The sequence below is a fragment of the Beta vulgaris genome, chromosome 8 (assembly GCF_026745355.1).
Source record: "Beta vulgaris subsp. vulgaris cultivar EL10 chromosome 8, EL10.2, whole genome shotgun sequence".
Taxonomy (NCBI): Eukaryota; Viridiplantae; Streptophyta; class Magnoliopsida; order Caryophyllales; family Amaranthaceae; genus Beta; species Beta vulgaris.
This window is the reverse complement of record NC_079209.1, coordinates 19,849,731-19,868,745: the sequence shown is the minus strand read 5'-3', so window position 1 is coordinate 19,868,745 and position 19,015 is coordinate 19,849,731. Positions and strand designations below refer to the sequence as shown.

Sequence of the window (19,015 nt, the reverse complement as noted above, 5' to 3'; positions counted from 1 at the left end):
AGTCCAAACTAATCAAAGCCAAATACATTGGATTATATGTTTTTTTTGCTTTACTTTTTTCGGTGATCGGGATTAGTTGTTTTTAAATGGATTGATTTTCTTTAATCAGATAGATGTTTCATTATAACACTTATTGGCTCTACTATATGTTCAACCTTGACATATTATGAGAATAAGTATACTGTGTGTATGAGAATAGTCTCTTTAGAGAGATCTGATTAACACTTTGTTTGGATAAGAGATCTGATTACACTTCTGTCTCTTTTCCCCCCTTTCCTTTTCCTTCCTTTCTCATCTATGTTGTTATAAAAACAAAGTCTAAATGCAGAGAAGATTAGCATGGCTTCTGCATAACAATGATTGTACCAGTGAGAAGAAGATGAGAATATCTATGCCACTGTGGTTTTAACTTGTGACATACGGATAAAGCGTGATATTTTACTTATAATTGAGAAGCTATAAAACACAAAGCTTTAATTGTTGACTAACTATAAGTCAACATTCTATGGTCATCATTCAGATCCTAATCTTTTATCCTGTATACTTTAAAACTTCTAAACTGACTTTTCAGTTTAGATAACAAGGAAATATAGCCCTTCATGTGATCTGAATTCGGGCTTATGCAGACGACACGACCATAGGACTTCTCACAGTATGAACGCCGTCAAACCAACTTAACCACCCAAACTCATACTCTTGTGCACTCACTCCTTGGATAACATCTCTCTCCTTTTCAACTGTAATTTTGAAACTTTTCTTCTGCCCCTTATGCTTGAAAATCAATATACTCGGCGAAATCTTGACTCTGTATCCCATTGGTGGCTTCACAGAAGCAAAGTAAGAGGTTTTCCCTGGATGACCAACATTTGTTACTGTCCTTGTAACTGTTAGACTTCCATTTAGCTTGGAGATTGCAAGGGAAGGGGTGTTAAGGTCATTTGTCTTTGGTAGAACTTTCGGGCATTTGAATGATGAGTCGAAACCAGGCATGCCTATACTGCAAAGGTAAGTCAAGTAATCAGTGTAAGATGTATCATAAACGAGGCCCGGATCTGCTGCCTTCGTTGGTTGAAGGTGACCGGCTCCATATTGAAAAGGGTTGGCTGGGTTTCCCATAGCGTCAGTTATTAGAGTTCCATTGTTGTTTTCCAGACCAGCTGTAGTCATAAGGGAAGATCTGATGGCAGCAGAACTCCAAGTAGGATGGATGGCTTTGAGGAGTGCAGCAGCAGCAGCTACATGAGGGCAAGACATTGACGTTCCGGAGTAAATATTCCACTCGACTATCCTGTCATCTGAAGCCAACTTACTTGGTGAATCTGCCCCACTCCATGCTGCCAATATGTTCAATCCAGGGGCGGTAATATCAGGCTGCAAATTATATCAAATGTAATTAAACTTATGTACTTGTATCTATTTAAAAAAAGGTACTTCTAAGCTTGTATATATACTAAATGGTATAATTTGAATACTTGGTGTCATGTATTGAAATGATGAATGTATAGGAACTTATAAAAATATATTATAGTTATGAATGGAATGAAGTAGAACTTATAGACATTTGAATCAAACTTATCTAAACTTATTAGCCTTAAACTTATTTCATTTATTAGTCTTGAACTTATACTTCCTCCATTATGAAATAAGTGAAATAAGTGGAGAATAATAAAGCCTTATATGTTGATTGCTTTATATGCTATTATTAATCTATATGCAAGTATTGAGAAAATGCTCTTGGCATGAGCTATTTAGTAATTTTTTAACACTGCAAATGGAGTACAAAGATATTAATAGACATACGTTCTGTGTCAAGAGCAAATTCGAAGTATGAGGAACTCAATGATATACCTTGAGAATAGTGGGATCGACAACATTGGGTCCCCTACTAGTGAAAGAGGCCATGAAAGGTGCCGGTGATGTGCCAACGACTGTCGCAGCTGGTAGGATCTTAGCAACTGGAAATTTGGTAGATTTGATGTACTTGTAGATTTTCATGGCTTCATGTTCACCTACAGAGGTTGCAGGAAGAACATGGGGATCCGCGACTATCTCTTCTCCTTGACCTTTAGCATTGCCTAAGATGTAGCCAATACCTCCTGCTCTCTTAACCTCCATTCCTTTCCCAACTCTTGTCCCATTTCCTCTAAAACAAAATACTATCTTGCCATTTGCTTTCTCTGATGATAAGCTATTTGGAAGGCATTGCCTGTGTAAATATCATTTTGACATAGTTAATTATAAACTGAAAATCATGTCATTGATTCTATGCTTTCTTGGTTAACTTGAATCGTTAGAATATTTGCTAAATATATAATCAACAGAATTTGCAAGTGAAAAAAAATAAAGCTACTTACCCAGATAATTCCCGGGTGACATTTGGTATTGTAATCTCTCCGGCGTATACTAGTGGATAAGAAATGTTGTCCAACCGATAAGTGGTAATTGTCTCTCCCTACACAATATTATGCACCATCATATGTACAAGCAAAAGATAGCCAAAAAATATGTACTATATGACTTGTATTTGAAATTAGTCATCACATTTCTCTAACCTTCAATTATTAAAGAATATGAGCAAGATTTTTTTCTAATTCACCCCGTCAAATTAGTATTTACAATGTTGTAGGGGATATTTTTTTTATAGTTTTTCTATCATTTTCGCATGAGTATTATATGACTTAGTACGTATTAGGACATCGAGTTAAAATTCTTTACGACCCGTTTGGTAGTTGGTCATAAACGGTGGTAATGGGAATGAATTTGTGGGTAAATTTGTGAAAAATATCATTGTCCATTACCATGGTAATGCTAATTTATCCTAAAGTGTCCACTTTCCTTCTTGAATTTTCATTCCCATCCAATACCACCTTGTAGGGTGGTAATGAGTGGTAATGAAAATTGCTTCCCCTTGGAGACAAAAACACAAGTTTAGGGGTGAGATTGTTTGTCCATGGAGAAAAAATGCCACCCCATGGAGATTTTAAGGGTGCTTCCCTAATAAATTACACTTAAAATTCATTCCCATTACCGCAATTTATTAACGACTACCAAACGGGCAGTTAGAGTTTTAGTTAATATGATAGCAATAGAACTTCATACAAGGCTACAACTACTAGCATTAAAGTCAAGCAATTAAAAATTACCTCAACGATCAATCCATTTCCAAGCACAACAGGAGCAGAGAACTTCCTATCCAAACTGCTAGCACCAACAGTAATAACCCATGGCGCAGGGTTGGACAGCGTCCCAGGCTGAGGCCCATAATTCCCAGCACTACAAGCAACCACAATACCTTTCTTCACAGCATGCAATGCTCCGATCGAAATGCCATCCTCGTGATATTTTACAGGCGTTGTCGTCCCAATCGAAATGCTCAAAACATGCACGCCATCATTGATTGCATCGTCCATGGCAGCCAACATATCTGCTTCGAAGCACGTGTTTCCGTTCACCTTGTCCTTCCCTGGAATACCCCAACACACCTTGTAGATGGCCAAGTGCACCAATGGAGCACCACCAGAGGCTGTTCCTTGCGCTAACGAGCCCATGAAGGCAGCATCAGGGACCGTTCGGCCTCCTACGGTGGAGCTTGTGTGGGTTCCATGACCATCTTTGTCGCGGGGAGAAAGGCAGTCCACCGTTCTGTTCAATGGCCCGTAGTAGCTCTCGTATCCCTTCACGTAGTATCGAGCCCCTACCACTTTCCTGTCATCGGATTAAATTAATTTATGTTACTAAAACATTACAATATCATGGAACCCTTTTACTAATTGTGCATTTGGTTTTTTTTCCTCATTATTCAAGACACGCATCTCACCATTGACATTTAGAGTTTCATACTTATATACATAAGAGTACTTATTATGGTAAATTTAATAATAGCTGACATGACTATATTACATAAGAAAAGTTGACACGAATATTTTGAACTATGTGCATTGCGAGATTTTCAATCCCAGCTAAGGATTATTTCTAAACTAACCCAACTATGCATCTTTTTTTACAATATTGGTCCATGTTAACTGATTACTTGTTTAACATGTTTGTTTTTTAATTTCTTAAACTGATCTTATTCTTCCTCCTCTTTGTTTCGAAGGGGATTTGGAAGGGGGTTGCAAAGTATGGGGGTTTCGAAGGGGGTGACATTGGAGGGGGTGGCATGGGGTGACAAGCCGATTTGGGGTTGGGGAGGGAGGTTTGAAAAGGGGTGGTAGGGGAGGGTGGCAAGGGAGGGAGGTTTTGAAGGGGGTGGTAGGGAAAGGGGTGGTAGACGAGGAGGGTTTCATAGGGAGTGGCATGGGAGGGAGGGGTGGTGGGGTTTCGGAGGGGGTGTTAGGGGAGGGAAGGGTGGTAGGGTGGTGTTGATTACGTGATGCTGAAAAAAACGAGTTTTACCTATTGTAGTAGAGCATTAACCTAGTGGGACCAATTTTGAAGAAAATAATACATAGTTAGTTCTACTAAAAAATAATCCTCCTTACTTGGAACTGAAAATGGCGAAAAGCTCATAGTTGGAACTGTTCCTGTCAATTTTTCCTATTACATACTTACTGTGTTCTTTTTTTGTTGGAACAGTGACTACTTTACGTATTTTTAGATCTATTGCTACAATTCTACTTTTTGTAATTGACATCATTACCCTTACTTTATCTTACTAAAACAATCATTAATGATGACTCACCAACCCACTATTTATTATTAAAGGGATACTTTTACTTTACCAAATGTTCATTTCTCTCTCTAGTAAATTAAAGAATTTTTTTATGTTTAATTACCTACCCTTTTCATTCTCTTAAAAATCATGTCGAGATCTATTGTTGTAATAGAAAAATAACAGAGAAAGTATATAATAGTAAGAATTTCTTGTTAAAATTTGACTTTGGAACAAGGAAAGTAGTAATCCTTCAACAGTTGGGGACTAGGGGCGTACATTTGAAACTTATTCTCTAATAAATAAACGAACTTAGGGTGCGTTCTCTTCACCTAAATAATCCTAAACTGAACTGAACTGAACTTATTTGACCTGATTGGACCTAATTCAACTTATTGGACCTGATTAAACCTGATTGGAACTTATGACCTGATTGGAACTTATTAACTTGATTGGAACTTATTAGACCTGATGTGCCCTGATTGAAACTTACTAGACCTGATTGGAACTTGTTTGACAAAAAATTTGATAAGCTATAACATAAATATTACCCCCTAACATAAATACTATCCCTCAAAATTTATTATGACATAATAGTTATTAAAATTTATCTTTCGAAAAATAGTAATTATTAATTATCTCTTATAACTAATTTATTAAATAAAAAAAGTATTGTTTATATGCTTACCTATACACAACTTTCACCACTAATATATCTAAGAGTCTTGATTTGATTTCATAAAGCACTATTAGGAAATCAATTTATAACATTTATTTCTTTCATTGTTATTAGTAACGAAAATATGTTATCTCTAATTATTTAAAGACGAATTGCAAAATATTATAATTATGATGATTATTATTGTTAACCTTATTTGATCATGATTATAATATTTTTTAATAATAACATAATCAGCTAATAGGAATATGAATAATAAAACAATAAATTATAATGTAAATATAATATCATATGATCATAGTGATACTTTAATTTAAAAATTTAATGATAATATAATAAGCTAATAATATGAATAATAAAATAATAGAAAATATTACAAATATAATACTATATAATAATCATAATGATACTTTAATTAAAATTTTATTGACCATTGACTATTTGAACCTTATTGAAACTTATTGGACCTGATTAGAACTTATTGCACCTTATTGTAACTTATTGGACCTCATTGAAATTTATTGATCTGATTAAAACTTATCTGAAATGAACTGAACTGATTTTACCTGAAACTTAATTTATTAAGGTGAGAAAAATGCACCCTTAAAATTTCAGATTGAATACAGTAAATTATGGTTATGTTCATAGTAGAGGTGATCATGGGCCGTGCCTGGCGGGGTTCAGGCCGTGCCGCGGCCAAAAAAATTTGCCCATTGGTCGGGCCGGGCCTAAATTTGGGCCGAAATTTTGTGTCCAAAGCCCGCTATTTCGAGCCTAAATTAGCGGGCTTTTGCGGGCCAAAACGGGCCGGGCCAAAAAATAGACTAAAAGTCGTTTTTGGCTTGCCCAAAGACCGCCCAAAGGCGAAAAATATCCGATTGGACCGGGCCGGGCCCGGCCCGGCGGGCCCAAAAATTCTGCCCAAAACCCGGCCAAAAATGGACCGGGCCGGGCTAGCGGGCCGGGCCAAAATAATCACCTCTAGTTCATAGTGAGAAATAACTAAATAAGGTCCATGGCAGAAGTAATCATGTTTCGATTTTTTATTCTTTATATTTTTAGCCTTCCACCTGTTTGGGATCACCAGTTCACATCACAATTCACAAGACAAGGAAGCAAAGTTAAGTCACATCTATAAGCATATATATATTCACCAATCTTTCCATGTGATCACTCGTTTTACGTACTTCCAGACAAAGGAATTGAGTTGTCATTGTTATTAGTATTACTTTAATGGTTATTACAATATTTTGTGGGTGATTACTAGACTTAGAAAGATAGACAAAAGTACCTTAGACATAAACTGTTCATCGAAGACACAAAAGTATGTATAAGACGTCAAACTTTGTCTATAAGCCTAATAACAAAAGACTTGTATTCGTGTGGTCAATAATTGTGCATGTAGTACTGGGAACAACATGCCTCACATGAACGCGTACATATGGGAAATTACACCCGATAAGTAATTAAACCTATCAAATTGGTCATTTGGGCATCCCAAAGCAAATCCAAAAAAGCTAGAGTAAGGAATACGTGGGGTCTCATTGTATGCATACACAACAATATCAGGTCACGGGTCTTCTATCATATCTGAAATGTCTTAGGGTGCATTATTAGTGAGAGAGAAAATTTATACAAGTTTGTTTTAATAAGAGAACATTTAGATTTATAGACCTTGTTTGATGCGTTATATTAAATATAAAATATTATGATGTTACGAAACGGATATGATTGAAAATGAGACTGGGCAATCCAGTACGAAGGAGGAGAGTTCGGTCCACATACAAGTCCAAAGGAGGTTCCATACTAAAACTAATTGACAATAGTAGGAGTAGCTCCTCTAACTTATATTGTGGTACTTTCTCTCATCTTTCTCCAATGTGGGATAACTCACATGTGCATAACATACATGAGGTTCAACATCTCCCCATCACATGTGAGTGTCCTTAGAATTATAGCATAGTGGTAAGGCAATCCTCTTTGGGAATGATCGTCCAATAGAGGGACTTGTTCAGTTGCATGACAAATACTCCAATAAGAAAGGCCTGACAACCTTGGGCACTGATAACATGAGAAATTTAGAAACAATACGAAACAGGCTTAGGTGACCTGAACAAGGAGGAGGAGAGATTTGGTCCAGTTTATAAGCCCAAAGGAGGTTCCATACTAAAGCCAATTCGTGATAGGTGGAGTAACCCACCAATCTATATGTTAGTCATTCTCTCTCTAATTATTCAATGTCGGACAATTATTCTTAACTCACATGTGGGCTTTTACTCTTTAACATATACTTCCTCCGTTTCTAAATAAGTGCAACATTTGCATAGTATTTACTATTCACAGTTTGAACTTTAATTAGCTTTGGTGATTTACATTTTAGGAAAAACATAGTCATGTGGGATCTTGTTAGATTCGTCTGAATGTGAATTTTTTTGATATCAACTTTTTATAATTTTTACTTATTGATAATTGAAGATATTAATGGTTAAAATAATGCATTGGCAAACGTGAAAACAAAAAATGTTGCACTTATTTAGAAACAGAGGAAGTATATGATAATATAACATGAATAATTCTGATTTTCATCTATCTTCACAATATAAGTCAAACTTTGAATTATTCAAAAATAATAATTTCAACTTTCGATAGACCATTTCAAACTTATATGAAATGTTAATTTGATTGAAAATGCAATTCTTTTTGGGTTATTTTAAGTAGGACCATTTAGTATTTCGAATTGTCTAAAGAGATGCCTTAAACTTGGGATCATCTCAAAATAATTAAAAATTGGAAATTAGTTGAGAAGGGGAGCAAAATTGCGATTACATAAGGGAAGTTTTTGAAAAAAAATAAAATTATATAAAACGTAGAATTATTATTGTTGCATAACTATGACCAAAATAAATAATTGTGTTTCAATCATATATTTAGATATCAAGAAGCTCCTAAGAGGCCTTGCAAGTTATAAGTGGAGATTACCAATCCTTCCTATGTTCCCAACTACCAAAACACTTACTAAATATGAATAATGATTGACAATAATTTTAATAATTTTGGGATTTTATATATTGAGTTACTTTTTTATTATTTTATAAAAAGTTGTTAAATGAAAAACTTGAATAAAGTATTTGTATTTTATAATGATAATTCTAAGCTATTAGGACTAAAGAAAAGAGGCAAACTCACCTATTACAATGAGAGGAGTTGAATGCATCCCCTTCTTGGCAGATACCCTTCCATGATTTAGGTATTGGTCCCATGTCTTCGTCACCATAGCTTTTTGATTCAGGCCAAAATCCTGAATGGGGCAGTATAATACAATTACGGTACGGTGCAAGATTATATTTATATATTGAGTCAAATTACCTTAAAGTTACACAAAAAAAATTAACTTGTGAAATTCAAAATATGCTAAATACATACAGTCCTTAGAGAAATGCACAAGAGGCTAAAACTATAAAACTTTAGTTATTGTATGATACATAATTATATCATATATATAACAAAACTAACGGCTTACCAAGTGTCGTTGCATTAGGCTCTTTTCAATTGTTGCCCTTGTTAAAAAATGTAGTATAATTATAAACATGAAACCATGATTAACAAATCTAATATTACATATATCTAACAAAACTATTGTCTTAGTTGTGCAAGTTATGTAGAGGCTAAGTTAATTCATACGAAGAGTTAAAAATTAAAAATTAATTTATTGGTAATCTTGGGAGATCATTTACAAATAATATGAAATCATGTAGCTCTATATCCAAATTATTCGACAAATGTAAAATTTTGTTATAGTAAATCTTACTGTTATTTCTCACTAATTTGTATTCCAAAAATTATGAGACATCCTATATAGATCGCATCTATCAAATAACAAAAAAAAATTGAAAAAAAAAAATCACATGTATATAATTGGGAAGATAGAAAACTCCGAAAATTCACAATCTTTAGATTGATTACTTAATAATTAAATTTTGTGTTTCTTTTTACTTGCAACTAAAAGGTTTGCACGATATTTAAGAAACTGGAATGAGAAAGTAGAAGGGACTTACTTAACCAAAGTTATTTACATTTATATATAATATATACTCCCTCTGTTTCAAAATATAAGGCATTCACGCTTTACGAAAATTTGCTTTGACCACAAATATCTCTCATATACGATAAATAAAAATTACAAAAATTATATCGTTGGATTCGTCTTGAAAAATACTATAATAATATTATTTTTTAAAATTTTCTATCAACATAAATTGAGAATAATTAACGGTCAAAATTGGACCTCGAACATCGTGCGTGCCTTATATTGTGAAACGGAGGGAGTATACACATAATTAAATGACACATTAAGTGTGGATATATATTATGTTTTTATAATTAAATACAAGAGAACTTAATTAATGAGTAGTATATAGAATAATGTATTTTTCTCTTTCTCCTCTTCCTTTTTTGGATTTTGATGTTATTTTATTGAAAAATTATAATGTGGTAGTAGTTGTTGTGGTCGAGTTGCGGTGGTCAGCTGGTGATTATTAGGCTAAGTGTGCGTGGTGTGTGTAGTTGGGGGAATAGGCAATGGGAGGGTAAGCCAAGGTACCTGTAGTTGGGAGAATAGGCAATGGGAGGGTAAGCCAAGGTACCTGTAGCAGTGGAGGTGGTGGTGACAAATTGACAATGCTCTATTTTCTGGTGATGGTTGTGATAGTTTATTTATTGGTAGGGATGATGTTAAAGTTTGAGATAATTAATTAATTCTTATTAAATAAGTCCATTTTATTTTCTCTCCTTTTCTTAAATATCGTACAAATACTTTAGTTGTGAAAAAAAAACGAAGAAAATATATAGAATGCTAGTTAAAAACGTAAATCTCAATAAAAAGGAGTACATCAAAATACCATAATTTTCCGTTTGACCTTCAATTAATGAAATTTCTCTTTCAAAAAAAAAAAACACCGTAATTTTACAAAGTAAAAATAACAATGACCAAAAATTCTTTATTACTCCCTCCGTCTTTTATTAGTTTACCCCTTTTGACTTTTGACACTATTCACATAGATGACTTTGACTATCTTTTGTATTTTGTATTTAAGGAAAAATATAGTCATGTGAGATCTTGTTGGATTCGTCTCAATGTGTATTATCCAAATATCAACTTTTTGTAATTTTTGCTTATCGAAAATTAGAGATATTAAGGTTCAAATTAGTATCTCGGCAAATGTGCCCCAAAAAAAGGGGTAAACTAATAAAAGACGGAGGGAGTATAAATTAATGACAAAAGCGTAGGGTCTTTTTAATGCCCTATTTAGGGCAAAAAGTCGCTAGGCATACGTGACATGCAATAGTAATATGTCATCATTACTACAAAGTTAACTAGAGGAAAGTCGGCTCCATGAGCTAACTTGATCCTTCCATATGAGAATGCAATAATTCACGAGGCAATCCTTAAATAACTTAACACTAGGCCTATAAAATACTTACTTTATTGATCACCATATAGAAGATATATATTATTTATCTCTCTTTTTAACTATACATTTTTTTTTGTTTGTATCTTTTTGATATATGTACTTTTTTTTTTATATTCTTGATTCCATATATTTTCTCCTTTTTCACTCATATCATCCACTTTTAAAATATTTTAACCTAATTTTTAGTTTTTTTCTCTTTCACTTTTTAATTTTTCCCTCTACGTTTGCATTTTCTCTCTCATACTCTTGTACTTTCTTCCTGGTCTCCCCCAAAGTGAAATAAGTAAACTAAAAAGAAATCGAAGGAGTACATATTAGGAATAAAAGAGAGGGATGTCAGAGATTCATATGATGATGAGAGAGATAAAAATAACATCCCCTTCGTCTCATAATCTAGTGCTTGTTTTCATTTTGTAGAGTCTCCAAGATATAGACGTTTAATATCTTCAATTTCGTATTAATGAAAAATCTAAAAAGTTGATATTACGAAAGTATACATTGCGACGAACTTAACGAGATCCTACATGCGTATTTTTTTGTATATATTAATGAGAGTATTTGGTTAAATATTTTAAACTTTGACCTCAATAGAGGAAAACAAGCACTAGATTATGGGACGGAGCCCGGAGGAGTGTTATCAAAAGATAAATATATAGCAAATTAATATGAAACTTCTAAATATAGAATATACAACAAGTGATAAAGGTCCCAAAATAAATTTATTTAACGATATAATAAATCTTAAAGGATGACATATATATATTCAGGAAATAGTTTATTATTATTATTATTATTATTTATATATATATATATATATATATATATATATATATATATATATATATATCCATGATCACACAACAATAATATTAGCTAAATCCGTTATTGCTTAGGTGGGTCCCATACATTTCCTTAGTTAAATCTATTCTTAAGCCAACAGTCGTCGCCAACTTGATATGCACGCAAAGCAGCTTCCTCTACATTTTTTTTTGGAATGGAACCTACATTTATTTGCTTAGCCAATTTGCTCTAGCAAAACTACCAATGTTATTTTAGTGGTTTAGTCAATAGTTGAACATTTAGCAAAATTGCCAGTAAGTCCAAAACTTGCACTATTAAAGTTGTTCTTAGAAATTCGAATAACTTACTACTCCCTCCGTCCCAAAATATAGTTCTCATTTTCATTTTTGGTGTCCCAAAATATAGTTCTCATTTCCATCTTTAGTTCCACATTTTTCTGTAATTTGTCTAGAAAAACCGTGTCCCATCATTTATTTTCCTCTTGAAATTTGTTTTTTCCTTTGTTTATTCAACCAAAATGTTACAATTAATGCTCTTTCACCAATTATTCTCTATTCCCTCTCTTAAAATCATCTTTTCCCATACAACATTTATTTAAATAAACAAAAAATCTTTACTATCTCTCTTAGATTCTACTTGCATAAATTACCGTGAAAAAAGGGAAATGGGAACTATATTTTGGGACGGAGGGAGTAAGAAAACTTAGAATTTTAATACTTTAAATAAGGGGAATAAATTTTGGTGTGACTTGTGATCATTTATGATGTTTTGCTACATGTAATTAGAGACACATTTTTCAAAAATCACATTAAAATTAAGAATTTATAGCAAAATTAATTGTTATTCTACTCTTGTGTTTTAAAATATTTAGTAGTCTTATTTTCAACTTGTTATCTATAATATGCTATGTTTTTCAAGCGAAAACATTAATTTCGATAATAGATTGAGTATACAATACGATTACGTTTATCTTTTTGGAGGGATAAACGCCGTGCTTGGAACTGGAAGCACGGATGAAGTTAATCATAATATCAAAAAGAATATTTAGATTTTTTTATTTCTAATGACATTATATGACTGATATCGTTGGGAATCAGCGTCTAACTTGACTGATGACATCAAAAAAGGATCCTTATAGAGAAACTAAACATATGATCAGGAAACACACACCACTAATTTCCCTGCAGAATATTCCATCCAACATTTTTGAGGGGAGGTTTGTTTTATTCACTTTATTTTCAATCCTTATTAAAAAAAGTAAATTTAGATAAGGTTAGTAAAAATAAGGTATAATATCCTCACAAAATAAAATCTAATAAGTCAAATAAAGACTAAGGCATGTTCTCCCCAACTTATTTTCAATTCAGTTCAGTTGCAATCAGTTCAGTTCAGTTCAGTTCAATTCAATCATTTAATTCTCTGATAATAAAACAATGATAATAATAATAATAATAATAATAATAATTATTATTATTATTATTATTATTATTATTATTATTACTATTAGAAATATTAATATCATGATTACAATTATTATTATTTTAATATTGCTAATTATTGTTATGCTACTACTTTTTTTTATTTGATTCAGCTAATTATATTGAAATGATAATTTAAGCCTAAAAAGTACACTTTGCAATAATATTTATCATTGTTCAAAGTAGAAACTTTTTAATAGATGACAACAATAATACTATTAATAATAACAATAATAATACTTGTCATTGTTGAAATGAAAAAAAATACACATTTTGATAGTTGAATTAATTACTAGGCAAAATCATAGTACTATTGAACATTAACTAATTTTCATAATCAATTAATTATTATTTTACTTAATAACTATCATTATTAATAAATCATTATTATGAATTTATTATTAATTAAATAATATTATATTATATTATTATCAGTACTATTAGTTATAATTTAATTCAGTTTAGTTCAGCTCAGTTGAGTTGCAATCAGTTCAGTTATTTCATGCCGAGGAGATCATATCCTAATGATGTCTAATAAATTCGGATGAAAACTATTTCTCTCACTAACTCTCTCTCACTTTGTGCTTTTTATATATGGAACTAGATGTTCTAAAACAAAGGAATTATGGCCAATTATCCTTTTCTCTTGCTTGGCTGCTAGGAGACGGAATTATTTTAAGGTTCGGATAGCTAAATTCCCCACTTAAAGAACTCTTTGAAAAGATATGGCCTAAATCTTAGGCTAGATATATTCTCCTTATCTTGAATAATATTGAGGACCGCAATAGATATTACCCAAAAGAGATACTTCTATATGAGGATTGTTAAACATCGCCCATAAATTACTTAAAATCGCCCAAAATATATTTTTATAGCCCAATTTACCCTTTCCTCTTTTCTACACTACCCACCACCCCCACCACCAACCTTCTGCCATTTCACCTTCTCTTTTCCCCACCACCCCACCACCACGTACCTTCCCACTATCACCGTCGTCGCACACCGCAGCCACCTCACAGCGAAATTTTTTTAAATTGTAGAACGTCCCGGAAGGACGTTCAGTCCATGGGGCGATCGTCCGGCCAGGACGATCAGCCCATGGGGGGAACGTCCGGCCAGGACGTTCGCCCCATGGGCTGATCGTCCTGGCCGGACGATCGCCCCATGGGCTGAACGTCCTGGCCGGACGATCGCCCCATGGGCTGAACGTCCTGGCCGGACGATCGCCCCATGGGCTGAACGTCCTGCCGGGACGTTCTACAATTTAAAAAAATTTCGCTGCGAGGTGGCCGGCTGCGGTGTGCGACACTGCGACGTCACGCTGGCTGAGGGTGGTGGTACGTAAACAATGAAGGAGAGATAGAGAGAGAGGGGTAATTTCAGTGGAGGAGTGAGGTGCGTGGGTGGTGGTGGTGGAAGGCAGGAGGTGAGGGAGATGGTGGTGGTGGAAGGCGGAAGGTGGAGTGGATGGTGTTGATTTAAGAAAAAAATAAGGAAGGTTATAAATGTAATTTCATTGTTTTTTTGGGCGATTTTAAGTAATTGTTGGGCGACGTATAGAAGTTCAGTTCTATATCCATGCAAAGTAGATGAATTTCTTCCAACATAGTTGGTAGAATTTGTTCCTTTCACCTCATTTTAACAATCTTTATTGAATGATTTTATTGATCAAAAAACTCATTATTTTTACAATTTTTTTAAAATAAAAAACAAATGTTGAATGTGAAATTAATAAGAATAGTATTGGTTAAATATTATGGTTGGAGTTTAACCCCTATATAAGAAATGAACGAACATTCAACCGTTATAAGAAGATATACTTCTTCTCAAAAAAAAAAAAAAAAATAGTAGGAGGAAATTACCACTATCCAAGACTCCAACGATGACATTGCGCCCGTACTTAGCTCTTGTCAATAAAGCTTCACTTTTGTCCATATGCATATGTAACTGTTGTTTGATTCCTTCTTCCAACCCTACGAACTCCCACGACCTTGTTGTGTGCATTTTGTGTTTCCTTGGATGGCTTGGAAACACTGATACCACCTCCTCCAATTCTATTCAAATTCAAACTCATATTTAAATATTTAATTCAACTCTCATATAATTTCACTTCATAGAAACAACGAACACTGTCATAACAATTAATTTCTGACGTAAAGCAGTTAAGTTTCCTTCTTTTAACGTGATAAACTCGTAATTGAGGTTATTAAAACTTATTTTCCACCTTTAATTAGGTTTCCTATAATTTTGGTTCAAGTATGGTATGATGTCTCGAGGTTCAGCATAGTAACATTTAACATTAGATGACGATTTCCTGATATTAATATACGATAACTAACCTACAAAATGTAGCCGTCAATAACATTTAAAATTTAATTTCTTGGTATAGATAAGAAATTTTGAGACATATGATTTAGGGTTGCAGAATACGATAATTAATACAATTTCTCTCTCTATATATTTTGGGCTGAAAATTTTTTAGGGGTATTAACTCTAATGAACGAGTGTTGTAACTCTAATCCAATAGTGTGGTTGAGATTCATTCTCATTTCTCATGTAAGTAACATTCTCTTGTGATCTTGCCCATATATATACTTCCTCCGTTCCATAATAAGTGAAACACTTCTCTAAAAAAGCTATCATATAAAAGAGAGAAATGTTTTACTTATTATTGGAGCGGATGAAGTATATAATATCACACCATAGGTTTCCCAACGACCAGAGTTCCACCACTACATATAATAAATCATTGTAAGCCGATGGTGTAGATTTTAGCTAAAATTGACGTGCAATAACTTATTTTGAGATATTAGTATACATCAATTTTACTTCTTAAAACTAGTAAATTGAACGAGTTTTTTCTTAGTCCAAAATGGGGTAAATATAATAACGATGAAGGTATCACTTACCGGATAATTTAGAGGCTTGAGTAGGAGTAAGAGTAGCAGCAAAGCCATTAATACTATGCTTGTAACTGTAGAGCATTGATACTCTGGCCTCTTCCTCTGTTTCCTTAACAGAGGCCAAGTAAGAGTGATGATATTCTTCAATCTCATGCAATTTCTTATCTCCCTTATGTTCTCCAAAGTATACTATATAAACCTGTCACAATATCATATCATACAAAAGTAGAACACAAATTAGCCAGAGTTAAGCTATACTATATGGTACTTAGAATCATATAAAACGTATGTCACCACGACATTATAATATATAATCATATGATATCAATAATTCATTACCCTAAAAGGGAAGAAAAGTTAAGGGCTAGAAAAGAAAGACCTGGCTTTGCGAAGAGGAAGCAAGAATTGGTAGGACAAAAAGGAAGAGAGAGAAGATAGTTGAGAGAATCTCCATTGGTGAAGCTTTTTTGAATTCTGTTGGGATTGGGTGAATATGTTGTGGTTATGAGTGGTATTTATACTAGTAGAATCTAATAGAATATTGGGTTATCTTTTCAAGGTTTTGGAGTTTTATTTCGTTACTGTTGAAGATGAATTATTTTTGAGGCGGCAACCAATAGAAGCTAATACTTTTCGGTACACGAATTATGTGAATGGATGAATCCAAGAAATGTGTGGTGTGCCAGTTGGGGTATGTTTTGGAGTGTACAGGTTATATCTTATATGTTCCTTGGTAGCAATGTAATACACTCTCGGCAAGATGATTTTTTCAGTAGGATGATTACGCCACTTGATAATGTAATCCTTCACCAATTTCCGAGAGGGGAGAGGGATTAAGAAGTTTAATTAAATAAAGAAAGGTTTTTGTTGTAACTGTTAGAATATATGGAAACTAGCCTTCATATGCACGCGATGCGTGCGTTAATTTCAAAATTTGTTATTCTATTAGATACTCCATTCGTACTTTATTTATGATTAAACTTAAATGTGAAAAATTCAACAGTTAGATGAATTTAGATATATTAATTCGCTAATGTAAAAAAATAAAAAGATTGCGAGTTATTGTTAACATTAATTTTTTGTGAATGAATATTGAACAGAAAGAATAAAAATAATGAGTTGGTTTAACTGAATTAAAGAGTATCAAAGGTAGTGAATGTTTAGACTTTTCATGTGCACGTTATGTATGCCATCTTTTTTTTATAAGGTATAAATATTTTGTCCATTTAATTTTTGATTGAGTATTTGATGCATATACCATTTTAAACTTGTTTTAAATGGCAAGTTGGAATGAGAATTTTTAAATGATTTGCTTTTGTAATTTTTTTCATCCTATTAATTAGATCATTAAGGGTATTTTAGTCACTTCAAAAGAGGACACCACACCTCCTCCCTTGGCTTATATAATAGAGATATATTATTGTATAGTGTATAATTGTTAATATATTTGCAGTATGATTTATTTCCTTTTTCATAGCGTTGACTATAGGATAATGAGTTGTATATTATGTTTGGTGATGTGAATGAGAAAAGGTTACGGAAAATATTCTTTTATGGTATCAAACTATCAAGTTTAGGATATCTTTTTCTTCTCTTCCGCTGCCCCTAGCTCTTCCGTCCTTCCTATCTCATCTTCTTCGTTGCGTATTCGGCCATGACTGAATCCAAAGCCTTCTCTTTTCACTCTGCACTAGCTATTTCCAATATCAAAAACTTCATCTATGTTGTTCTTGAGATAGAAAACGTTCAATATGAAACGTAGGAGGAACTCTTTTTAATTCATGCTCGGTCTCACCGAGTTATCTATCACATCATCAAAGCTGAGGATAGTAAAGGAACAAATTCCTCAGGTACCCCTGAGGTTTGAAGTAATTTCCAAATTACCCCTCACATTTGGGGAATTTTTGAGATACCCTGAGGTTCGTGTTTGGGTCTAAAATACCCTTACTATGGACGGAACCCTAATGCCGTTAGGTTTTCCCTTCTCTCTCTATCCTTCCACCATCCTCCATTAATGAACCTCCAAGATTTCTCTCTCCTCCGACCATCCTCCATTTGTGACATTCTAAACCTCATAATTTTTTCTCTCTCCTCCACCATCCTCCATTATTATTTTTCTTGAATTTTCGAGTAGTTTGCTAAATTAACAAAATAAAATTAGATTGGGTTTGTTAAATTAATTCAAAAATCATGTCCATAATTTTTGCACAAAAATCAGTTCAAAGCCCCAATGGCGGTGCAAACTCGATAAATCCAGGTGACAAAAGATGGTGCAGATAGGCGGCAAAAGGCAGAGAGAACTGCGGGGATTATTCGGGCGGGCTGGGGCGGCTGACGACGGGCGACGCGAGCTAGTGGAGCTCTAGTTCGAGCTTGGCAGCAACTCGGGCAAGCACGGCGAAAGAGAAAGAAGAAAACTTCAAGCAGTGCACGAGCTGTAGCAGGGTACCGACGGTGCTTCGGGGGTTCTGTTGTTATGGCGGTGCACCGACAAGGGTGCTTAGGTGGTGTGGTGGTTTTCCGATGGCGTTTTTGGCACAAAGTCATAGAAGAAGAGGAGATGAGTGGTGAAGAAGATGGGAGGAGAGATGAAGAAGATGAAGATGGAGATGGGAGAGGCAAAAAATTAATGGTCTTAACCTGTTGTCATTAGTAAGGGTATTTTAGACCCAAACACAAACCTCGGGGATATCTGAGAAATTCCCCAAATGTGAGGGGTAAATTTGGAAATTACGCAAAACCTCAGGGGTACATGAGGAATTTTTCCAAACAAATTTGTTCGACTCTTGATGCAACCGTTCTTCAATGGATATATTCGGCAATTTCGAATGACATGTTAACCACTATTATTGAATTGGATTCTACTGCCATTGTGGCATGGGATCGCCTTCGAGATATCTTTCAAGATAATTAGAATTCTCGAGCTGTCACGCTCGAACGAGAATTCTCCACCACTTATATGGATGATTTCTCTAATGTTTCAACGTATTGTCAAAGACTCAAAAGCCTCTCTGACCAGTTGAAGAATGTCG

At 33.9% G+C, this 19,015-nt stretch overlaps 1 protein-coding gene across 1 annotated transcript; it reads right to left on the bottom strand.

Annotated features, from left to right (window-relative positions):
- Nucleotides 1-418: 418 nt before the first annotated feature.
- Nucleotides 419-16,563, bottom strand: LOC104882926 (subtilisin-like protease SBT5.6). The gene is made up of 8 exons (XM_010667347.4): nucleotides 16,363-16,563; nucleotides 15,990-16,182; nucleotides 14,943-15,134; nucleotides 8,517-8,628; nucleotides 3,144-3,705; nucleotides 2,355-2,452; nucleotides 1,849-2,206; nucleotides 419-1,371 (listed from the first exon to the last, which is right to left on the bottom strand). The coding sequence occupies exons 1-8, from the start codon at nucleotides 16,435-16,437 to the stop codon at nucleotides 619-621; spliced, it is 2,343 nt and encodes a 780-aa protein (XP_010665649.1). The 5' UTR covers nucleotides 16,438-16,563; the 3' UTR covers nucleotides 419-618.
- Nucleotides 16,564-19,015: the final 2,452 nt, after the last annotated feature.